This window comes from Herpailurus yagouaroundi, unplaced genomic scaffold (genome assembly GCF_014898765.1).
Source record: "Herpailurus yagouaroundi ecotype Mexico unplaced genomic scaffold, PumYag 67569, whole genome shotgun sequence".
Classification (NCBI taxonomy): domain Eukaryota; kingdom Metazoa; phylum Chordata; class Mammalia; order Carnivora; family Felidae; genus Herpailurus; species Herpailurus yagouaroundi.
The window spans coordinates 2,276,111-2,301,776 of NW_024420375.1; the positions used below are offsets into that span (position 1 = coordinate 2,276,111).

Sequence of the window (25,666 nt, forward strand, 5' to 3'; positions counted from 1 at the left end):
GGCGGGACAGAGAACAAGGAAGACTGGAGGAAAGGTTAGGTCAAGCCTAAAACCTTCAGCAGCTAAATGGACTCAGTGATAAGAGATGAAAGCAAAGCACCTGTAATCAGCACAGCTTTAGAAGTGCTGGCCTTCTGTTTGGGCTTCTTGCCACAACAGCCATGGCCTTCCTTTCCCGACTGGATCTTCACGAATGCCTCCAAACCCTGTCTGTTTTGCAGTGGCTCCCCGTCTACGTATTTTTAGGTAAGTGAACACCAGGGGTTGGAGAGCACATGAGAACAGGCCAAGAACGAGGGCAAGAATCCCAGATGAGGAAGGCTCCAAAGAGATCATTTGGCTGGTTTCCCCCCCCCCCTCCACCCCACCCGCCCTCTCTGGGAAGGACTATTGCTTCTCACTCAGAAAGATGGATGCTGTTGAGCAAGAATGAAATCATTAGGTTTCTAATGAAATCATCAGATTTCCCTCTTTCCAACTGAGGGCATGAAGGCCATGAGTGAGCCCTTGGTTGTTCTGGTTTAAAGATCACCACAGCCTTCCCAGGACTGCCCCCTCTTTTTTTTTTTTTTTTTTTTTTTTGTTAATTTCAAGATTTTATTTAAATTAGTTAGTTAACATATAGTGTAATATCACTTTCAGGAGTAGAATGTAGTGATTCATCACTTACATACAGCACTCAGTGCTCACCCCAACAAGTGCTCTCCTTAATGCCCATCACCCATTTTATGCATCCCCCTGCTCACCCCCTCTGAACTTGCCAAAAAGAGTCCTATTCAGGGTTGGGGGCAAAGGTGATGGTGGCTTGCAGAGTTGGTATTGCTAGGTAGGCATAGGCGATTTTCTAGTCTAAAACTATGGGGAGAAAATTCTGGAAAATCTGGGAGCTGCCCTAGTGACTCATTAAACAAACATTTTTTAAAAGTTTTTAAAACATTTATTTATTTTTGAGAGAGAGAGAGACAGAGAGAGAGTGCAAGTGGGGATGGGGCAGGGAGAGAAGGAGACATAGAATCTGAAGCAGGCTCTAGGCTCCAAGCTGTCAGCAGAGAGTCCAACGTGGGGCTCGAACCCACAAGCCGTGAGTTCATGACCTGAGCCAAAGTTGGATGCTTAACCAACCGAGCCACCCAGGTACCCCAGACAGAACTTTAATAAAAGGCAAGTTGTGCAGTGGACTCAGAGCATGGCAATTATCAGTGCTGGGCAAATGGGTTGAGAGTGCTAAGCTTTTCCCAACCGGAATCTAGGACTTCATGGGCAACCAATTCCAGGGCCAAAGCTTGGAAACTGGATGGGGGAGAAATGTCACCCTGAAGGCAGCCAATTCCAATCTATGGGAGACTATATGATCCCTTAGAGCAGAGGGTCTTAACCAAAGGCCTATGGACCTAGAATTGGGGGTAGGGGTGGACAACTTTGAATTCATATAGCAAAATTTACCTTTATTTTCACTAGCTTCGAATTGAAATAATGAATGTAGGCAACAAGCCACAGAAACATTAACAGCACCAGTGAATTTGTCAGTAATAGACATCACAGATTTGCGTTTCATTTGCCAGTTGTTGCAGGCATCTCGAAATGTCATTTATGCTCACGACTACTTCAAAATGCCAGTGGTTATTGGAACTGCCATTGGGTCTGGTTATTTGATGCATAAACCAAGAAGCCCATGTTACTATGACACATTTTTGGTGATGTTTTGAGAACTGTGTTTTAATATGTTGCATTTCCTTTGTAAGTCTATATATTTTATTTTGTGCATTTATAATATTATTCAGAGAAGGGGTCCATAGGCTTCACCAGACTGCCAAAGGCATCTGTGACTGCCAAAGATGATGACTTATTGTGCCTTATTGAAATCAAAATCATTCTGAGCACTTAGTTCATCAATGGCCTGACTCTAGCTGTATTAAGGGGGAAAAAAGCGATTTTTTTTGTAAACTTGCTTCTAGTCTTTCATATTTTCTGTTTTCCTTTGCGTTTGTCTTAACGTCCTCAAACAGACCCTTTTGACAAGTTGCAGCCCTCAGTTAGGAAAGTGAGGGGGGCACAGGAATGTCCTAAAAGTCTTGGTATTGCGGTGGCAGCCACCATTTCAAGTCTGGATCCTAGAAAGAGTGGGCAAGTCTGGGGACTAGAGAGCAGGGAAAAGAGGTCAAGAGAGGAAGAGGGGCGCCCAGGTGGCTCAGTCAGTTAAGCGTCCAACTTTGGCTCAGGTCATGATCTCCCAACTCTGTGAGTTTGAGCCCTAAGTCTGGCTCTGTGCTGACAGCTCAGAGCCTGGAGCTGCTTTGGATTCTGTGTCTCCCTTTCTCTGCCGCCCCCCCCCCCCACAAAGATAAACATTAAAAAAAATTTTAATAAAAGAGAGAGGAAGAGGTGTGTAAGTTCTTCCCTTTAGGTGTGGAATCTGTACTGACCCAGAAACCCTTTGTGTGGTCTTCGAACACAAGTGCCCAGATTATTCTGACTCTTCTAGGGAGCACTCCTCAATAAAATGTTTTCATTTTTCTCCCAGAAAATGATTTGTTTTTAAGTATTTTCTTCTCTCTTCCTTTCCCCCTTTCAAAGGACACTGTGGACAGGGATAGGGTACAAGGCATATCCAACACTGAATATGTAAGGGCCCAGAGGTGAGGGTTAGCCTCCTAGTAATGCCCACTTCCCGCACCCCCCCCCGCCCCCCCCCCGCCATCTTACCAGCTTCCACTTCTTCTGGAAGAGCTGGAGGTGTGGGGTGGGGATGTTATGGACAAATGATGGCACCTACGTGTCTTAAGTGAAAACACTAATAATAAGTGTGAATGTTTTCTTTCACCTGCATTTTTAAAAGTTTTTTTTGGGGGGCGCCTGGGTGGCGCAGTCGGTTGGGTGTCCGACTTCAGCCAGGTCACGATCTCGCGGTCCGTGAGTTCGAGCCCCGCGTCGGGCTCTGGGCTGGTGGCTCAGAGCCTGGAGCCTGTTTCCGATTCTGTGTCTCCCTCTCTCTCTGCCCCTCCCCCGTTCATGCTCTGTCTCTCTCTGTCCCAAAAATAAATAAATGTTGAAAAAAAAATTTTTAAAAAAATAAAAAAAAAAGTTTTTTTTAATTGTGGTAAAACACATATAACATCAAACCAACCATTTTAACTATTTTTCAGTGTACATTAGAGCAGCATTAAGTACATTCAGTGTTGTGCAACTGTCACCACCATCCACCTCCAGAGCTCTCTTCCTGAAGTCTGTACCCATTGAACAAAGAACTCACCATTGTCCCCTCCCCCCAGCCCCTGGCAACTACTCTTCTACTTTCTGTCTCTGTGAATTTGACTCCTCTGGGTACTTCATATAAGTGGAATCATACACTTTTTGTCCTGTTGCGACTGGCTTATTTCACTTAACATAATATCTTCATGTTTCACCCACACTGTATCACATGACAACATTTCCTTCCTTGTTAAGGCTGAATAATATTCTATTGTGTGAATATTGTAAATAATGCTTCTGTGAACATGAGTGTTCAAATATATCTCTGTGATCCTGTTTGCAATTCTTTTGGATATATTCCCAGAAGTGGAATTGCTGGATCACATGGAAATTCCATTTTAAATTTTTTTGAGGAACAGCTACACTGTTTTCCACAGCACCTGCACCCATTTTACATTCCCACCAACAGTGCACAATTTCCAATTTCTCCACGTTCTCTCCAACACTTCTTTATTTTCTGGGGGTTTTTAATAGGAGCCATCTGAATGAATGTGAGGTGATATCTCATTGTGGGATTTTGATTGCATTTCCCTAACAATTAGTGATGTTAAGCATCTTTTTATATGCTTGTTAGCCATTTGTCTTGACTTATTTTTTTTCTTTTTAAAAAATGTTTATTTATTCATTTTGAGAGAGAAAGAGAGCAAGCACGAGCAGGCAGGGGTAGAGAGAGAATCTCAAGCAGGCTCAGTGCCGCCAGCACGGAGCCCGACACTGGGCCCGGTCCTACAAAGTGTGAGATCATGACCTGAGTGGAAACCAAGGGTCAGATGCTTAGCCGACCGAGCCACCCAGGTGCCCCTATCTTGTCTTGTTTGACATTATTTTTATCATTCCATTTGCCTTCATCTACTAGGTTAGATGTTATACATCCTGTTTCTATCATTTTAGTGATTGTGCTAGAAATACAACATGAATCTTGGGTGTTGGAGCATCCGTAACAGTGTAAGATGTCCCCAGAAGTGCCTAAGACATTCAAATCTGTTCAATAGTTATAGAGCAAATACTAATTACAAGGTGGTGACGGTCCTTGTCGAAACTACCATGGATCAAGTACAAACTCCTTACTATCTAGCAACAAAGATAAAGCAATCATTAGTTCCACCACTGTACACAGTTTATGCATCAGTGCTGGACACACACAGAAGTCACTACGATGTAAGATAGACTGTAGTAAGTGAAAGAAATAGTCACAACAAAGTGATATTAGGGTTTCAGGGAAAAATTATCACACCAAGTTGAGGGGATTAGGAAAAGCAGGAAATAGAAACAGTGAAACATGATGAACAGGACATGGGTTCTCATTTGTCAAACTTGGATAACAATTAGCTGTGTGACTTCCAACAAGTATTTGGACCCCTCTAAGCCTCAGTATCCCCATCCTCTTAGCTTGGTATACAGTAAATGCTCCATATAGAATAGCTTCCATCCTTCCTTCCTTCCTTCCTTCCTTCCTTCCTTCCTTCCTAAATTCCTTCCTTCCTTAATTTCCTTCTTAATTTTTTCATGCACCTGCTTTCCTTCATTCCTCTCTCTTGCTCAGAGCCTCCCTCAGCACCTCTCCACTTTCCTGAATGACGTTTAGAATCATGGCTGATTACTGAGCATCCCTGAAAGTAATGGGAGAGGAAATAGGGGGAAAGAGGAGAAAAAGGAGAGGAACAAGAATGAGGGATGAAGGGAGAAGAGAGGAATGAAAAGACAGTTTGGGGGAAGTGTAAAATACAAATATTCGTGACCCTTAGAATTAGGCAATGGCCCTGAGAGGCCCTCTGAGGGCCAGCTTCCATTGGAGGATGGCTCTCTGTCTCTTCTTTTCTGGGCATGTGTCACCATCTACCTAAACTGTTGCAATATCCGCTTTCCTGGCTCTCTACCCTCTAGTCTTCACCCTCTCCAATCTATTCCACTGCTTGCTCCCAGTAGAGTCTTTTGAAAACATCTTTAATTACAGTCCTCTCCTGCTCAAAAATAGTCAGTGATTTCCCACTGCCTACTCAGTGACGTACAAATGTGTTAGCCTGGGCATTCAAGGCCCTCCTCCACTCTCTGGCTCTAACCTTTAACCAGCTCATCCCCCCACTCTTCCCCTATAAGAAGCTTGTGTTCCAAGCAGTCTATTCATAGAACAAACATAAAGGGTACCCTCCCACTCCTTCACCTATGCTCTGACTATTCCCTCCACTGGAAAGATGTTCTGATCCCTCTCCCTGGACTAATAATCATGGACAACCTGTCCTTTGAAATATTGCTCAATTCACATCTTCTCTGCAACATTTTCTAGCCAACCCAAGACTGTATCACCTCTGAAAGTCCAAAGCACTTTGTAAAAATAGGTTAGGTAGCAGCCCTTGTATCCTTTGCCCCCTCTACTCAATAAGCCCCATGAGAATAGGAGCCATATCTTGTCATAGTTATATTTCTCACAAGACCAGGCCTGACACTAAATTGACACTAAATTCTAAATTCTCCCTCAGTAGAGACCATTAAGTCCATCTCTTTTTCTTTTTCCTCTCTTTCACCTGATCACCTCTGATCACCCCCCACTTTTTTTAGGTCTGCCTTCTTTCTCTGGTTTCTGATACTACATAAAATAGAACATAGTCTTAGTAATCAGATAGGCCAGGTCTGCCACCTGTTGCTACTGGACCTTGTGCAAGTAAGTCAATGTTATTTCTTCTTAAAGTTTATCTATCTAATTTTGAGGGAGGGGGGCAGAAAGAGAGGGAGAGAGAGAATGCTAAGCAGGCTCTGCACTCTCAGTGAAGAACCTGATGCAGGGTTTGACTTCACAAGCTGTGAGATGATGACCTGAGCCAAAATCAAGAGTTGGACACTTAATTGACTGAGCCACCCAGGTGCCTCCATCAATACTATTTTTATGTGATCTTCACAAGTAAGCCATTCACCCTCCACCATTGTAGAAGCAGAGTATAGTATCTGCCTCTAAAGACCATTCTGAAGATCCAAGAGCCAAAAAAAATCCTCAATAGATGTTCATTTTCTTTCTTTCTGTTATAGAAATTGACATTACTTCAAGTCCAACCACTCCAACTCATAAGACACTGCCAACCTTGCCATTTAATCAACAGAGGAAAGCCAACCACTTCTGAGACAAGCACCCTACATTCTGATTTCATTGCACCTTCAGGAAGAATAATGAGTAACTAGATCCTAGAAAATTAGGCAAATAGAGACTTTAATACTTTCCTAGCATTCCCAGATCCTTCAAGGCATTATTCATTCACCCCCTACATCTGATCAACTGCCAAACTCTGAAAATTCTACCTCCATAGTATCTTTCAAATTGGTTTGAGAAATAGTAACCTACTTCGTGTTCCCATTGTCTCTCATCTAAACTACTGCATCTTGGGGCACCTGAGTGGCTCAGTCAGTTGAGTGTCTGACTCTTGATTTTGGCTCAGGTCATGATCTCAGTTCATGGGATTGAGTCCCACACTGGGCTCTGTGCTGACAGCACAGCACAGAGCCTGCTTTGGATTCTCTCTCTCCCTCTCTCTGCCCCTTTCCTGCTCTCTCTCTCTCTCTCAAATATAAATAAACACTTTAAAAATATATTACTGCATCTCTTAATTAGTGCCTACAGTTTCTCTTGCTACTACAGTTGTCTCAAATTATCTTCCTGATACACAGATATGATCATGCTGTTCCTCTGCTTGACAACCTTCACTGGCTTCATATTTCCTCTAGCATGAAGCCTAATCTCCCCAGCTTCCTTCTCAGTTCCATCTCCTATTCCATGTCTTCCCGGTCTCCCTGTACTTTTTCAGGTTATGGTGTTATGGGCCTTGGGCTCCTCCATCTACAGATCTTTGTTCAAGTTCTTCCTCATGCATGGAAAGCCCTTCCTCCACTAATCTCTCTGTCAGAATCCTACTCTTTCTCCAAAATTCAACTTAAATCTTACCCTCCACAAGAAGCCTTTCCAGGTTCCCCAGCAGTAAGGAATGGTCTTCTGCTTCGGTTCACATAAAATAACATTTGACTATATAGTCTTACCCTCTGGAATCTATCCACTATTTATGGTATCAATTTTCTCCACTAGACTGTCAGTTCCTGGAAGGCATGAACTTTCTTTCCTACAGGTATTAATATGAGGTAACACACACAAAGTGTCTAAAATAGCTCTTGGCACATAGTAAAGACTCCACAAATGCTACCTACTTTTTTCCTAAAGCTTGGAACTTTTTATTCCCTCAAAGTTTGACCACTCTGAGCATCACATTTGTACATATATAAAATGGGGATAATAAAATTATCTATTTGTCAGGGTTATGAGAGAATTAAATGAGATAATGTACATTAAGTCCTGAACGAGTGCTTATTAATAATAAGTGCTGAGGGTGCCTCAGTGGCTCAGTTAAGCATCTGACTCTTGATTTCAGCTCAGGTCATGATCTCACAGTTCATGAGTTTGAGCCCCACATTGGGCTCTGTGCTGACAGCATGGGGCTTCCTTGGGATTGTCTCTCTCCTTGTCTCTCTCTCTATCCCTCCCCTGATCTCTCTCTCTCTATCTCTAAATAAATAAATAAATAAATAAATAAACTTAAAAATTTATAAAACAAAAGAAGCTTAGTGTCTAATAGGGACAGGGCTAGACTTGTGAGGTACTAACTACATAAGCACCAGAGTGAAACAGGGTCAAACAGAAGCATAAGTAATGTGCTGTGGTTGTGTGGAGGAGGGAACTCTTCATTCTGAGCAGAGAATCACCAAAAGTATCATCAAGGGGGTATCATTTGAGCAAATCCTTGAAGGTTGAAAGAACTTTGATAGGCAGAAAGTTGAAGAGAGGGTAGTCAGAATAAAGGAACAGCACCACCAAAGGTATAGAGTTGGGAATGGGGAGTACACTAAGGTGGTTGGGCCCCTGTTTCCCATATTTCAGCCATTCACATCCCACCTTCTGGATTTTCTACAGTTGAGTACCACCTATGTTATTATGAATTAACATTTTTTTTCCAAATTGACTCATTGCTGTTACCTAAAATAGTGTATTATAACAGATATTTTAGATCACTACCATAAATTCACTTTTTATTCACTATATATTAAAATGATTTACCATCCATACACCACCTCAGATCATCTAGTGTACCTACAGTGATATAAGGACAATGCTTTGAGAAATACTGGGCTAGAGCATAAGCAGTATGAGTGCAGGTAGTGAGAGATGAGGTGAGGAAGGTGTTTGGGGCTAGTCCACGGAGGGACTACATGTTTACACTTTTTTTCTGTTGCAGTGGGAAAATATTGAAGGTTTCAGAGGCAAACAATATTATGACTGTGCTTTAGAAAGCAATCTGGCAATAACATGGAAAATGGACCAGAGGGGAAGGGACACGCAGGCAAAAAGAACAGACTCAAGATTGCAGTCCAAACCCGAGGAGATCAAGCCTTCAACCACAGCAGTAGCAATGGAGATACAGGCAGGAGAATGAATGGGAAAAAGAAAGAAGTCGAAGATAGTGCCAAAACATTGAAACTGTGACGTTTATCTTGAGGCCTAAAAGATAAATAGGAACTAGTCAGGAAAGAGCTGAGGAAAGGTTCTTCCAGGTAAAAGGGACAAAATGCACAGAGGCCCAGAGGCTAGAGAGCAGAATGAATTGAAGGAACTGACGGAACAGTATGGTGGAGTGCAGAGGACAAGGGGGGTGGCCCGGGGCTCCACCACAGAGTGTGCCTTTGAAACCCAGATTACAAGACTGGACTTCACCCTAAGAGTCATAGGAAGCCATGTTAGATGTTGAATTATTAAATTACCATTTGCTCCCCAATGTTCTTATATTTACACCATTTGGTGAAGAAACTGTCTTTTTCCCATTGTATATTATTGACTCTTTTGCCATAAGTTAATTGATCATATATGTGTGGGTTTATTTCTGGGCTCTCTATCCTATTCCATTGATTTATGGTGTTTTTTTTTTTTTAATGTTTATTTGTTTTTGAGAGAGAGAGAGAGACAGAGTGTGAGCAGGGGAGGGGTAGAGAGAGAAGGAGACACAGAATCTGAAGCAGGCTCCAGGATCTGAGCTGTCAGCACAGAGCCTGACATGGGGCTCAAACCCCCCAACAACAAGATCATGATATGAGCTGAAGTTGGACACTCAACCTACTGAGCCACCCAGGTGCCCTTGATCTATGTGTTTTTATGCCGATACAATACTGTCTTGATTACTATAGCTTTGTAGTATAGTCTGAAATCAGGAGTATGATACCTCCAGCTTTATTCTACTTTCTCAAGATTGTTTTGGCTATTCAAGATTTTTGGAAGTTCCACACAAAGTTTAGAATTATTCTAATTCTGTAAAAATGTCATTGGGATTTTATTAGAGATTGCATTGAATTTGTAGATTCCTTAAGGTGGTATGGACATTTTAACAATGTTAATTCTTCCAATCCATGAGCACAGACCATGTTTCCATATATTTGTGTCTTCTTCACTTTCCTTTATCAATGTCTTGTAGTTTTCAGTGTACAGGTCTTTCACTTCCTTGGGTAAATTTATTCCCAGGTATTTTTTTTATGCAGTTGTAAATGGGATTGTTTTCTTACACTCTCTTTGTGATGGTTTGTTGTTAGTGTATAAAAATGCAGCAGATTTCTGTATATTGATTTTATTTCCTGCAACTTTACTGAATTCATTTATTAGTTCTAACAGTTTTTTTTGTGGTCTTTAGGATTTTCTCTATATAGTATCATGTGATCTACAAATGTGAGTATTTTACTTCTTCCTTTCTGATTTGTATCCCTTTTCTTTCTTTCTTTTCTTTTTTTTTTTTTTTTTGTCTAATTGCTGTGATTAGGACTTCCAATATCATGTTGAATAAAAGTGGTGAGAATGGGCATCTTTGTCTTGTTCCTAATCTTAGCAGAAAAACCTTCAGCTTTTCACTGATGAGTATGATGTTAGCTGTGGGTTTGTCATATATGGTCTTTATTATATTCAGGTACATTCCCTCATGAGTTTTTATCATAAATGGATGTTGAATTTTGTCAGGTGCTTTTTCTGCATCTATTGAGATAATCATGTTATTTCTATCCTTCATTTTTATTAATGTGGTGTATCATGTTGTTTGATTAGTGGATGCTGAACCATCCTTGCATCTCTAAAATAAATCCCACTTGATCATAGTATATGATCCTTTTATTGTGTTACTGAATTCAATTTACTAAGATTTTATTGAGGATTTTTGTGTTTTGTTCACTAGGGATATTGGCCTATAATTTTTTCCCTTTTTCTTTTTTCGTGTGTGTGTGTGTGTGTGTGTGTGTGTGTGTGTTGTTGTTCTTGTCTGGTTTGGGTATCAGGTTACTTCTGGCCTCATGAAATGAGTTTGGAAGTGTTCCCTCCTTTTCAGTTTTTTGGAAGAGTTTGAGAAGAGTAGGTAATAAATCTTTTGTGAATGTTTGGTAGAATTTACCAGTGAAGCCATCTGATCCTGGACTTTTGTTTGTTGAGAGATTTTTAATTACCAGTCAGTCTAGTTCTTCATGATTCAATCTTAGAAGATTGTATGCTTCTAGGAATTTATCCACTTCTTCTAGGTTTCCAATTTGTTGGCATAATAATTTTTTTTTAATTTTTTTAATGTTTATATATTTTTGAGAGAGAAAGAGACAGAGCATAAGTGGGGGAGGGGCAGAGAAAGAGGGACACACAGAATGTGAAGCAGGCTCCAGGCTCCAAGCTGTCAGCATAGAGCCTGACGCAGGGCTTGAACCCACGAACTGTGAGATCATGACCTGAGCCGAAGTCAGACGCTCAACCAACTGAGCCACCCAGGTGCCCCTGTGGCATAATAATTGTTAATAGTCTCTTGTGATCTTTTGTATCTCTATGCTATCAGTTAAAGTGCTCCTCTTGCATTTCTATTTTTATTTATTTGAGCCCTCTCTTTTTTCTTGATGAGTCTGGCTAAAGATTTGTCAATTTTGCTTATCTCTTCAAAGAACAAGGTCTTAGTCTGGGGTGCCTGGGTGGCTCAGTTGGTTAAGCGGCTGACTTTGGCTTAGGTTATGACCTCACAGCTCATGAGTTCAAGCCCCACAGTGGGCTCTGTGCTGACAGCCTGGAGCCTGCTAACAACTCAGAGCCTGGTTCGGATTCTGTGTCTTCCTCTCTCTCTGCCCCTCCCTTGCTCACGCGCTCGCTCTCTCTCTCTCTCTCTCTGTCAAAAATAAATAAACATTTAAAAAACAAGAACAAGCTCTTAGTTTTATTGATCTTTTCTGTTGTCTTTTTACTCTTTGTTTCATTTATTTCTGCTCTGATATTTACTGTTTCCTTCCTTCTATTCACTTTGAGCTTTATTTGTTCTTTTTCTAGATCCAGTAGATGTAGCGTTAGGTTGTTTGACATTTTTCTTGTTACTTGAGGTAACCGTGTATTGCTATAAAGTTCCCTCTTAAAACTGCTTTTGCTTCTTCCCACAATTTTTGGACTACTGTATTTCTATTTTCATTTGTCTCCAGGTGTTTTTAATTTTCTCCCTTGATTTCTTCATTGACCCATTGGTTGTTCAGTAGCATGTTGTTTAGCTTCTACATACTGGGATGCTTCCAGTTTTCTTCTTGTAGTTGATTTCTAGTTTCATAGTATTGTGATTGGAGGAAAATCCTTGATATCTCAATCTTTTTAAATTTACTGAGACTTGTTTTGTGGCCTAATATGATCTATCCTGGAGAATGTTTCATGTGCACTTGAAAAGAAAGTGTATTATGCTACTTGGGGAAGAAATATTCAGTATATGTCTATTAAGTCCATCTTGTCTCATGTGTCATTAAGGCTGATGTTTCCTTATTGCTTTTCTGTCTGGATAGTCTATCCATGATGTAAGTGAGGTATTAAACTCCCCTACTATTACTTTATTGCTTGCTGTCAATTTCTCCCTTTAGGTCTGTTAATATTTGTTTTACATATTTATGTGCTTCTACGTTGGGTGTGTAAATATTTACAAATATTATATCCTCTTGTTAGATTGACCCCTTTATCATGAAGTAATATCCTTCTTTGTCTTTATTTGCAGTCTTTGTTTTGAGGGTTCTTTTTTGACATTTTATTTTATGTTTATTAAAGTACAATTGACATACAATGTTACATTAGTTTCAGGTGTGCAACATAGTTATTCAGCAACTCTATAGTTATGCTATATTCACCACAAGTGTAGCTACCATCTGTCACCATACACACTATTACAATACCATTTACTATATTCCCTATGCTGTACCTTTCATTCCCATGACTTAATCATTCCATGATTTAAAGCCTGTGCTTCCCATTCCCCTTCACATTTTGCCCATCCCCCTTCATAGCCATCAGTTTGTTCTCTATATTTATGGGTATGTTTCTGCTTTGCAGTTTTCTTTTTTCATTTTGTCTTGAACAATCCTAAAAACTGTATTTTTACTCCCCCCGTGTTCTTTTTTTTAAAGTAAACTCTACCCCCAACAGTGGTGTCTCCCTGCCCACGTTCCCTGGGGGTGCCTCTGGATGTGAGACAAACCTGAACCTGCCCCTCAGGCTGAAACTTGAGGACAAGAAAATAAAACTTTTTCACATGAAGACTGGGGTATTTGTTTCAGTCTGTTGTTTGTGCAGTGCCCTGTGGGTGGTAGCCTGCCAAAAACTATCTCTCCAATTATTTTGGACTCATGGGGCCCAGAAATGCAATTCCCCCTGGCCACCCACGCCAGGTGCTCAGGGGGTGTCCTTTGTGTGGGCTGCATGTGCTTGCTGACTCAGTGGGCCACAACTGTGAACATGAGGGTGGGGCACTTGGCCAGCCCAGCTGCAGTGGGGTAGGCTACACCTGCAGTTCATGGGTGGCACTCCCAGTGGAGCTAGCAGGCTAGAGGTAGGGCTTGTAAAAGTCACCTGCTAGTGCCAACCAATAAAGCAGAAGAACTCAAAAATGACACCCACCAGTGCCTCCATCCTTGGAAAGCATCCCAACAAGTTTCTGCTTCTTCAGCAGATGATTTAAGATTAACAAATGAGTGTCCTTATCAGATAAAGGGTTAGTATCCAAAATCTACAAAGAACTTATCAAACTCAACACCCAAAAAACAAATAATCCAGTGAAGAAATGGGCAAAAGACATGAATAGACACTTCTCCAAAGAAGACATCCAGATGGCCAACCGACACATTAAAAAATGCTCAACATCACTCATCATCAGGGAAATACAAATCAAAACCACAATGAGATACCACCTTACACTTGTCAGAATGGCTAACATTAACAACTCAGGCAACAACAGATGTTGGCGAGGATGCAAAGAAAGAGGATCTCTTTTGCATTGTTGGTGGGAATGCAAGCTGGTGCAGCCACTCTGGAAAACAGTATGGAGGTTCCTCAAAAAATTAAAAATAGAACTACCCTACAACCCAGCAATTGCACTATTAGGCATTTATCCAAGGGATACAGGTGTGCTATTTCGAAGGGACACATGCACCCCCCATGTTTATAGCAGCACTATCAACAATAGCCAAAGTATGGAAAGAGCCCAAATGTCCATCGATGGATGAATGGATAAAGAAGATGTGGTATACATATATAATGGAGTATTACTCGGCAATCAGAAAGAATGAAATCTTGCCATTTGCAACTACGTGGATGGAACTGGAGGGTATTATGCTAAGTGAAATTAGTCAATCAGAGAAAGACAAAAATCATATGAATTCACTCATATGAGGACTTTAAGAGACAAAACAGATGAACGTAAGGGAAGGGAAATAAAAATAATATAAAAACAGGGAAGGGAAGAAAAAAAAAAAGAGGTTAGAGTGGGAGAGAGCCAAAGCATAAGAGACTGTTGAGAACTGAGAGCAAACTGAGGGTTGATGGGGGGTGGGAGGGAGGAGAGGGTGGGTGATGGGTATTGAGGAGGGCACCTTTTGGGATGAGCACTGGGTGTTGTATGGAAACCAATTTGACAATAAATTTCATATAAAATAAAATAAAATAAAATAAAATAAAATTCTAAAAAAAATAAAAAATAAATAAATAAATCTTATTGGAAAAAAAAAAACAGGGAAGGGGACAAAACAGAAGAGACTCATAAATATGGAGAACAAACTGAGGGTTACTGGAGGGGTTGTGGGAGGGGGGATGGGCTATATGGGTAAGGGGCATTAAAGAATTTACTCCTGAAATCATTGCTTCACTATATACTAATTTGGATGTAAATCTTAAAAAATAAAAAAAGTTAAATCATAAAAACAAAAACAAAAACAAATGAGTGTCCTCAAAATATGATCCAGGCTCCTTTCAAACTGTTGCTTTTGTGCTGGATCCCAGAGCAAGAGGGTCTGTAGATAAGCCCTTTCAAGAGTGAATGAATCCTCCATTTCCTATGGCCCTATGGTTCTCCTGAAAGTAAACCCCATTGATTTTTAACACCAGATGCTGTGCGGTCTCATCTCTCTGGTGCAGTTCCCAAGGATTGAGAGGCCTGAAATGGGGCACAAACCCCTCAGTCCTTAGGGATGAGCTCCAGATTTTGACACCCCTTCCAATTGTGGGTCACTGTTCCTGAGGTGGGGGTTTCTCGCTAGACTGTCTCCACCTCTCCTACCTATCTCAATGTGGCCCTTTTATTCTTTGTCATGGAGTCTCTGTTCAGCTAGGCTTCAGGCCCTTTTCAGAGGGAATTGTTCCTTCTGTAGCTGTAGAGATACTGTGTTCGTGGGAGAAGGTGAGTTCAAGATCTCTCTGTTGAACCCTCCTGTGGCCAGTTGATCTTTAACAAAGACGCAAAAGCAATTCAGTGGAAGAAGGGTAGTGTTTTAAACAAATGATGCTGGAACAATTGGATATCCATATGTAGTAAATGAACCTTGATCAAAATCTCGCATCTTAGGGGCACTTCAGTGGCTCAGTTAAGTGTCCGACTTCAGCTCAGGTCATGATCTTGCGATTCGTGGGTTCAAGCCTCTCTCATTGGGCTCTCTGCTGACAACTCAGAGCCTGGAGCTTGCTTCAGATTCTGTGTCTCCCTCTCTCTCTGTCCCTACCCCGCTCGCTCTCTCTCTCTCTCTCAGAAATGAATAAATATTAAAAAAAATTTAAACCTCACATCTTACTAAAAAAAAAACTCAAAGTGGATCAGAGACATAAATGTAAAACACAAAACTGTAAAATGTTTAGTAAAAAACTTATAAAGAAGCCTTCATTAAAAATAAGAAAAAGAAAACCTTCATGACATGAGGTGAGGTAAAAAGTTCTTAGATTTTACATCAAAAGCACAATCTGGAAAAGGGGGAAATGATACATTTGACTTCATCAAAATTAAAAGCTTTTGCCCTAAGAAAGAGCCTGTTCAGACAATGAAAAGATAAAGCAGACCGGGAGAAAATGTTTGCAAATCACATATCCAACAAAGAACTTGTATCCAGAATATATAAAGGACTCTTCTTAAAACTCACCACTAAAAACAAAACAAAACAAAACAAAAAAACTCAATTGAAAAATGGACTAAAGTGAAATGAACAGACACCTCACCGAAGAGGATATACAGAAGGCAAATGGAAGCATCATTAAGTATTTGGGAAATGCAAATTAGAATTATGATGAGATACCACACTACACATCTATTAGAATGGCTTGGCCATCTTCAATATAAACTAAATTAGGAGCCTACCTTATGTGAACCTCTTCCGTGATAATCCACACTACGACTTCTCCCTTCAACACAGACGAGATATTGGAAGCATCTCCTGGTGTCAAGGCCATAATATGTAAGGGAGGGTCACGTACACATACACACAAATGGTTGTTCTCCATCATTCTTGCCTCAGATACCTTTGCTTTCTGTCACAGAACTCCTTGGTCCATGAACTTTATCTCTTCCATGTTTGGCCTCTGTTTCTCTTATGTCTTTAAATCCCACTTCTGTCACTGTGAGTGATGCCAATGACATTCGAACAGACCAGGTCTGGCAGGCTTCTCCTCAAAGGACGTTTATGGTCTCCTGAGGTGCCACACCTGCAGTTCAAATAGATTCCACAAGGAGGATGGTGTTTATCAAGGTATGGTTCTTGGTTAGACTACCGTTAGGCCTTGTGAATAACTGAGAGATCAGATATAAGGTACACAATCCATCCATGCTTTTTAAATAACATCACATTTAAATAGCACAAATCTGGCAAAACACTAACATTTAAGTTTACCTATTATTGAAAAGAGAAAACACTTATTTTATCTTCTAGCCAGTCTATAGATATTTGTTAAACATCTACTGTGTGCAGGGCACTGTTCTAAATAATGGTGATGCAAACTAAATCTATTTGAAGCAAGATATAAGAGAAATTATACACTCAGACTACCTTTAATTAATGATTTTTGCTGAGTTTTCCTCTGGAGCTTACCTAGCAAATTTACTCTCATCTTTTATGGGGATCAGGGGTAGTAGGACATTTATAGATGGCAAGCTTCCTATAAAATTTCTCCCACCACTATTTTCTATTTAATTGGCATGCTTAGAAAAACTATCTCAGCCAGCTCTTGCAAAGAGGATTCAGCCTATCACTAAGATTTCTTCTACTCCATAACATGATCTTTAAAGAAAGGCCTGTTCTATCTTTTTTCCTATTATTTTCATCTATGTCCAAAATTCAAGAGACAAACCCACTTCTAAGTAATTTTTGAGTTTCTTTCCATTCTCTGGAAATTTTATCTCTCGCGATGTGGTTACCTGGTCAAAGAAGTCATTCCCTTAGCTGGGTCTTTTTTCATTAACAATATGTGTGCTTAGCCCCTCTTTCTCATGACTGCAGATTTTAAAATGGGAATTCCCACTGCTGTGAGATGCATCATGTTTACATTTCATAGCCTTTTGTGGCCCTTTGCTAACAGAGATAATATTTCCCCTTCTGAACTTTTGAAACATTTTGAATGAGACCAAATTGAACCTAGTAAAGCAGTTTCTAATACATGTTTTCTTCTCAGCATCAAACAGCCTGTGTACTGCAGACAGCCCTTCTCCACTGGTATGTGCTGGTTTAGCAGTCCCACAAAGAAAGGAGGGTTGAGCTTTTAGAAAGGAATTCCTGAAGTCCCAGAATGGGGATTTCAGCCACTGGTGCAAGTGCTGCTCTTGGGAAGCCACTTGCCAAGGAGGGCTGCTGTCCTTTGACCCCAGCTGAGGGCCTGCTCTGAGAATGTCATGGTTATGCAGTTTCCTCAGTTAAGATCTCAGCCATCAAAAGTACCCACATCCAAGGACTCAGAGGTCAACCTGGACTACAGCAGAGTGGGGAGGGTTTGTGAGGGAAGTGGGAAAGAAGGGTCTCACACCAGCCTTGACCTGCTCCTTCAGTAGAGAGCAGAGATGGTAGTTAGAATTATATTAAACTTGAAGGAACCTGAAGGGCATAAACCCTTTGTGTCCCCTCAGGAGCAATTCCTATTATTCTTATACCCTACTTTCTGATGTTCACTAAATTCTGGATCTTGTCTGTGCTCGCCTTAACCTGGCTCGCCTATGATTGGAATACTCACAGTCAAGGTAAGAGATGGGAAGAATGGTGGTACCTGTCTGTGCCAAGGATGGAACCACAGGGAGAAGGAAATGGATGGAGAGAGTGGAAGAGGCATAGGGAGAAGGGGTGCAAAGAAGAAAGATGGGGAAAGGGAAAGGAAATGAGATAGGAAGGTGGATAGCAGGAAAAATTAAAAGAAGCAAATACGGGTAGAGGGAAGGAGAGGGAGAGAGGGGAGCAAATCTCAGCAAGGAACAGAGATCTCTCCCAGGCTTCCTAAGAAGAATTAAGAGGTTTCAGGGAATGTGCCCCCAGCCTTGGGATATCTTCCCATCACCTTCTTGGCTGGCTCCTGGAGAGCACGAACCTCCTATATATTCTTGGGGGTTGGATTCAGGGACAGTACCTACAGCTCTGTGTTCTAGAATTATGGAAGTATGAAAATGGGAACTCCTCTGTGACCTGAGGACTGTAGAAAGAACCCCCCACCTCTGGGATAGGTAGAGGGATTGGCAATATCTCACCTGCTCTTTCCTTCCCTTCTGTATCCACAGGTGGTAGGCGTTCAGCTTGGGTACGAAATTGGACCCTCTGGAAGTATTTTCAAAATTATTTCCCAATAAAGGTAACCACCCTTCCTCTGAGTGCCCTTGGTTTATGTTGCCTGGACTCACCTTTCCCACTTAGCTCCATGTTTTCAAAGGCTTTAGTGGCCAGCAGTGAAGGTCAAGGCCCAGAGGGCATAATGCAGAGTAGGCACCCAAGATGGATGGGCAGGTGGGAAGATGGATAGATAGCAGCCTTTCTTCACAGTGGCAAATCCTCTGAGCATCATAACCCCTGGCAATCCTATGACAATGATTACATCCCAATGAACAGGGATTTGAGGCTCCCCAAGGAAAATAGGCTATGTGCTAGTATATGGGTCCACATGTCCTCTCTTCCTTCTTCTTATCCACTTCTCTGAGTTAATCTCCCTCTAACAGCTGGTGAAGACTCATGACATCTCTCCGGAACATAACTATATCATTGCCAATCACCCCCATGGCATTGTCTCTTATGGTGTGTTCATCAACTTTGCTACTGAGGCCTCTGGCTTTTCTCGGATTTTCCCAGGCATCACTCCTTCAGTAGGGACCTTGGAAGGGATCTTCTGGATCCCAATTGTGCGAGAATATGTGATGTCAATGGGTGAGTATAAGAAATCATTCCATCCTCTGACCTACCTCAGGGCTCCGGCCCCAGTAAGCCCTAACAGTCCACATCTCACATCCTGCTAGAAAAGAACTTAGTAGAAAATGAGTCCAGAACACACTAAGCCAGTAAAAAGAATATGTGGCTAAACATCAGGTTCTGTCCAAGATCTGGGAGGCAGGGTTTGGTTAGGCAGTAGGATAAGTTACAGGCATTTATAAGAGTTGCCAGGAATCCTTTCAGAGGAGGAAGCAGAAGACTGGATCTTAGGATTAAAGCAAAAGTGGAAAGCAAAAGGCAAAAGCCAAATATGAAACCCAAATGTAGGAAAAATCAGACATGAATGGGGCAGCTCAGATGAACTTTGCTAGATTCTTTCTGGGATGTCACTTGGCTTATTTTGGCCATTTGTATAGCAGCTCTCAAAATCTCTTAAAGACATTTTAAAGTCTCTCATACTAGCTTGTACCCTCCTTGCCCATGATCTTCATTTCCTGGGAACCCCTTCAAACTTGCATAAGATGTCAAGGAATAAAGGATAGGCATACATCAGAATCCAAGATAACTTCCCCATGCCAGGCTTTAAGCCAGGGTACTGTGACAAATGTCCTTCTCTCTGGATGAATATTCCACTTCTGGACACCAGAAAACAACTGAAACCAAACATTAAAAAGATACATTTATCTGGAGAGGTTAGGTGGGACCACTGAGTCCCAGAGGATGGTTCTGCTCCCCTCTGAGTTTGGCATGAACCAAATGATTAAGGCTTGGGGGCAACTTCTGCCATCTCAAGAGAGAATAAAAAGTAATCCCAGAGTAAAGATGAAAAGCAGAAGTGAGGAAAGACTCCATGACTGTTGTGGAACAGCAGGGTGTTACCCTCATTCCATAGTTTGTCTACATTTCAGTTTGGTTTGTACAAGCTCCTGGATCTGCATACTCTACACAAACCCAAGCCAATGGCTCCCAGTTGGCAGGTTGCTCTAGGGAGAAAGCAGGTTTCTGGTGGCTAGTCCTGATCACCCTTGAGGGAGAAAACTCTGGAGAGTCTCCAGACCTGTAAGACTGGGGAGAGTCAAAGATGGCTATGGTTTATGAGTAGAAAGGGAAGCGATGGGCTTAAATACTATTGAGCTAAGAGGAAGCAGGCAGAGGAACTCAAGGTATCCCCAACTGTAGTAGTACAGAACCTCCAATGCCAGAAGCTGACCCTAAGGACTAACCTCAGGCTATGGCTAACCCAGGATGTGGAGGTCAAAGACAAAAAAGTGGAAACAATATTCAGGAAACAGAACTGTCTCCAGCAGGAAGAGCCCAGAGGAACCCCTCACCCCAATCTCAGGCACCAAGTTTGTTATGCTATTGATTCTTTGCTTTCACAGGTGTGTGCCCAGTGAGTGAGTTGGCCTTGAAGTATTTGCTGACCCAAAAAGGCTCAGGAAATGCTGTGGTTATTGTGGTTGGTGGAGCTGCTGAAGCCCTCTTGTGCCAACCAGGAGCCTCGACCATCTACCTTAAAGAACGTAAAGGTTTTGTGAAGTTGGCACTGAAGACAGGGTGGGTCCCCAGGTTCTGTACCCTATTGTCAGGGTGCCATAGGTACTCTGTAGCACCTCTCCAGAATGGTTCCCTCCCTTGGAAACCCTTTAAAGGGGGCTCCCTCTTTACTATGATTGCTTCCCTCTGCTCCTTCACACTGTGTCTTAATGGTGTTTGGGCCTCCAGATACATTTGTAGGCATTTTTTTTACTTGAAGTTGGAGAAAGAACAGTAGGAAAAGACCTTTACCTCCTTCCCATTATCCTAGTTGGCTGTAGGTCTGGGGAAGTGGAGCTTCACTCTATATCAACCCATTAACTGAGAGGCCCAGAGAACCTACCCGGGGCAAGGAAGGCACTAGGCTTGGTGTTGTGGGGGTTGCAAAAATACAGAAGATATGGTTGTTGCCCCCAAACAGCATATAATTTGGTTTCAGGAATAGGATGCATTCCTTCAGCAGTCACTTAATGCTTACTGTGTGTCAGGCATAGTACTAGGCATTGAGGGTATAAAAATAAATAAGACCTTGTTCTTGCCTTTAAGAAACTGACAGTCCAGTGGGAACAACAGACATGCACACATATAACTATACAGGAGCCAACCACTTATCATCTCAACTACAACCCCCCTCCCTGGTTTAAACTAGCATCATCTCTGCCCTAGATTATTACATAGTCTCCTAACTGCTCTACCTGCTTCTTTCCCTCTCTCCCCTACATCCAAGAGAATATTCTCAACTGTAGCTGATTACATTAAATGTGAGATTATGTCACTACTCCAAATGTTCCAATGGCTCCCATTTCACTCTGAGCAAAAGCCAAAATCTTTACAAGGGCCTGCAGAACTGTAAATAATCTGGTCCTTAGCCAGTCCTCATCACCTCCTGGTCTCACCCTTGCTTACTCTGTTAGAGCTACATTGGGCTCCTTGCTATACTTCAAACAAGCTACATGCTCCTGCCTTACGACCTTTGCTCTAGCTGTCCCCTCTGCCTGGAACATTATTCCTCAAAATAATTGTCTGATTGCTTTACCTCCTCCAGGTATTTGCTCAAATGTTGCTTCTCAATAAGGTCTATCTTGACCATCTTGCTCTACTTTTTCTGGTTGTGTTTATCATCCTCTTATATATCACTGATTTTATTTATTTATATATCTGGTTTTTGTTTATTTGTTATCATTGTTTACTGTCTGTCTTCCCTCCAGAAAAAAATGTAAGCTCCATGAGGACAAAATTGTTTTTATTTTATTTTATTTCCCCCCCGCCAGGGGAATTCTTTTTTTTTTTTTCTGATTTTATTTTTTTTTATTTTTTTCTTCAATATATGAAATTTATTGTCAAATTGGTTTCCATACAACACCCAGTGCTCATCCCAACAGGTGCCCTCCTCAATACCCATCACCCACCCTCCCCTCCCTCCCACCCCCCCATCAACCTTCAGTTTGTTCTCAGTTTTTAAGAGTCTCTTATGCTTTGGCTCTCTCCCACTCTAACCTCTTTTTTTTTTTCCCTTCCCCTCCCCCATGGGTTTCTGTTCAGTTTCTCAGGATCCTCATAAGAGTGAAAACATATGGTATCTGTCCTTCTCTGTATGGGTTATCTCACTTAGCATCACACTCTCCAGTTCCATCCACGTTGCTACAAAGGGCCATATTTCATTCTTTCTCATTGCCACGTAGTACTCCATTGTGTATATAAACCACAATTTCTTTATCCATTCATCAGTTGATGGACATTTAGGCTCTTCCCATAATTTGGCTATTGCTGAGAGTGCTGCTATAAACATTGGGGTACAAGTGCCCCTATGCACCAGTACTCCTGTATCCCTTGGATAAATTCCTAGCAGTGCTATTGCTGGGTCATAGGGTAGGTCTATTTTTAATTTTCTGAGGAACCTCCACACTGCTTTCCAGAGCGGCTGCACCAGTTTGCATTCCCACCAACAGTGCAAGAGGGTTCCCGTTTCTCCATATCCTCTCCAGCATCTATAGTCTCCTGATTTGTTCATTGTGGCCACTCTGACTGGCGTGAGGTGATATCTGAGTGTGGTTTTGATTTGCATTTCCCTGATGAGGAGCGACGTTGAGCATCTTTTCATGTGCCTGTTGGCCATCCGGATGTCTTCTTTAGAGAAGTGTCTATTCATGTTTTCTGCCCATTTCTTCACTGGGTTATTTGCTTTTCGGGTGTGGAGTTTGGTGAGCTCTTTATAGATTTTGGATACTAGCCCTTTGTCCGATATGTCATTTGCAAATATCTTTTCCCATTCCGTTGGTTGCCTTTTAGTTTTGTTGGTTGTTTCCTTTGCTGTGCAGAAGCCTTTTTATCTTCATAAGGTCCCAGTAGTTCATTTTTGCTGACAAAAATTGTTTTAATCCATTTTATTCACTGATGTGTCCCTAGGGCTCAAAACAGTGCTGACACATAGAAAAAACTCAGTAGATGTGCTATAATGGAGATATATACAAAGTGCTATGGTAGCAATAATTGATGAAAAAATTTTCACTCCCAATGTAGAAGTTTCATAAGTGGGTTACATCTGAATTGTGAGCTAAAATAGTAGGAGTTGCCAATCAGACAAAATGGGAGAAAGAACTCAGTTGACCTACAATGTATCAGGCACTCTGTGAGGCCCTAGAGATTCAAAGATGAATGACACAGTTCCCACCTTTGATCAGCTTGACAACTAGGGAGGAAGACAGGTAAGGAGATGACTGGAATAACTGAGTCAGAATAGTGTTAGTGTGGAGAAAGAGAAGCAGTAGATGAAGGGTACCTAATCTACGCTGTGGAGGAGGGAACTGGAGGTAGTCAAAAAATGTTTCTTTAAGAGATTGAAATTGGAGCTGAGCATTGAAGGGCACAGTAGAATTAACTATGTGAAGACATAGGAAGCATTTCTGGCAGAGGGAGCAGAATGTACGAAGCAGCATAGACAAGCAGCAACTTGGCACATTTAGAATGGCTAAGCAGATTGCAAGGAAGTGGTGGGGAGAGAGGAAGCTTGCCAGGTAGGCAGGGCTAGAGCACAAAAGCCATGGTAAGCAGCATGATACAAAGTGAGGATCTCTGGAAGAGTTTTATTTTTTTTTTTCAACGTTTATTTATTTTTGGGACAGAGAGAGACAGAGCATGAACGGGGGAGGGGCAGAGAGAGAGGGAGACACAGAATCGGAAACAGGCTCCAGGCTCTGAGCCATCAGCCCAGAGCCCGACGCGGGGCTCGAACTCCCGGACCGCGAGATCGTGACCTGGCTGAAGTCGGCCGCTCAACCGACCGCGCCACCCAGGCGCCCCTCTGGAAGAGTTTTAAAGAGAGAAATGACATGTCCAGATATGCAGTTTAGGAAGATCACTCTGGATGCTGGGTGCAGTGAAAGCAGTTAGAGTGTCTAAAATTTGTTTCTTCCTATCAGGGGACAAGGTGCAGCAACTCCCCACAAAGGGTTCATTTAGAAGGGTGGAGCATGGCAAGAATGAGACATGAAGATGTTTGGGTGCTTGGGTTCTTGTCCTACAATGGGATGTTTGGAAAGTCTTCCCACCTTGGAGAGGGTTTTGCTGGGGGGAAGCTACCTGGGAGAGTTAATACTTATGCTCCTTTCTTTGCAGAGCGTACCTTGTTCCTTCCTATTCCTTTGGAGAGAATGAGGTTCACAATCAAGAGACCTTCCCTGAGGGCACATGGATAAGGTTCTTCCAAAAAACCTTCCAGGACACATTCAAAAAAATCCTGGGACTAAATTTCTGTACCTTCCATGGCCGGGGCTTCACTCGAGAATCCTGGGGCTTCCTTCCTTTCAATCTGCCCATTACCACTGTTGGTAAGCTTTCCAATACCTCTGGACCACTCTGGTCATTGATTCCCACCACCCAGGTCATCCATCAAGTCCAGGAGACCCAGCACACAGCTGGGATGGGCACTGGGAATTCCAGTAGGTATGGTTGAGGGCAGGGTGGGCAGGACAACTAAACAGATAAGAGTTGTTGCCATTCCGTAGCTGCCAAGAGAGCATCATTCACATGCATTCCTTCAACACTCTTCTGAGCTTACTCTCATTCTCTTCAGCATGCATGAGATTAGGTATTTGGAGAATATGGGATGGGATGGGGCTAGAGCAGAGGGAAAGAACAGAGGAAAGGGAGGAGACACAGATACTGAGTTTCAGTATGTGGATCCCTCTGAGGGATGGGTAATTTGAGTTGAGGAAAGGAGGCTCAGATGCTTGTCTCTTCTCCTTCTCCATAGTTGGGGAGCCCCTGCCAATCCCTAGGATTAAGAAGCCAAACAAGAAGACAGTGGACAAGTACCATGCACTCTACATCAGTGCCCTGCGCAAGCTGTTTGACCAGCACAAAGTTCAGTATGGCTTTCCTGAGGCCCAGGAGCTGACAATCATATAACAGGAACTAGATTCCCCCATCACTAAAGTCCTAAAGCATTGATGGATCCAAATAGGGTAACCCAGAAGGAAGAACTTAGGGAGAGAGGAGAATCTCAGGCATGAGGGAGGAGGCCAACCAAGCCAGAAAGTACTTAATGAATGGGGTTTTGCAGAAGAAACCAAAGGAGCAGAAGAGTAGGCAACAACCCACTGTAGAAAGCAGAGTCTTGTTAATCCAAAGCTCTTTTCTTTTCCCCCCCGATTCCAGCCAACCCTCTGACCAAAGGAATGAGAAGCCAAAAACCACCACCGCTCCCCCTTACCAAACCTTAGTGACACCATCACTCTTTAGATTTAGGCTTAGAAGACTTGAGAACAGGAATAGTTTGTTTCCTTCTCCTCCTTACAATTTGGGACCCACAACCAGGTAAACCAAGGACCTGAACTGTAGCTGCTGATCCAAACAGAAAGGATTCCCTCAGTTGTGACACAATTCTACACTGCAAAAGCTTGCCACATGCAGTTATGCTGTTTCTTCTATAAAAATAAAGGTCTATGGGCACCTGGGTGGCTCAGTTGCTTAAGTGTCTGAGTGTTGATTTCAGTTCAGGTCATGATTTCACAGTTTGTGAGTTCAAGCCCCACGTTGGGCTCTGTGCTGATCCTGTGGAACCTGCTTTGGATTCTCTATTTCTCTCCCTCTCTCTCTGCCCCTCCCCTGTTCACGCTGTGTTTCTCTCAAAATGAATAAATAAACTTTTAAAAAGTTAAAAATAAAGGTCTAGATG

General features: G+C 42.1%; 1 protein-coding gene across 2 annotated transcripts; it reads left to right on the forward strand.

The window, feature by feature from the left end:
- DGAT2L6 (diacylglycerol O-acyltransferase 2 like 6) lies at positions 1–25,462 on the forward strand. 2 transcript variants are annotated; one of them, XM_040467724.1, is made up of 7 exons: positions 1–246; positions 17,676–17,786; positions 18,315–18,385; positions 18,747–18,951; positions 20,337–20,511; positions 24,106–24,317; positions 24,743–25,462. In XM_040467724.1, the coding sequence occupies exons 1-7, from the start codon at positions 162–164 to the stop codon at positions 24,895–24,897; spliced, it is 1,014 nt and encodes a 337-aa protein (XP_040323658.1). In that variant the 5' UTR covers positions 1–161; the 3' UTR covers positions 24,898–25,462. The 2 variants fall into 2 exon arrangements, with proteins under 2 accessions (XP_040323658.1, XP_040323659.1); XM_040467725.1 differs by lacking the exon at positions 17,676–17,786.
- The last annotated feature ends 204 nt before the right edge of the window (positions 25,463–25,666 follow it).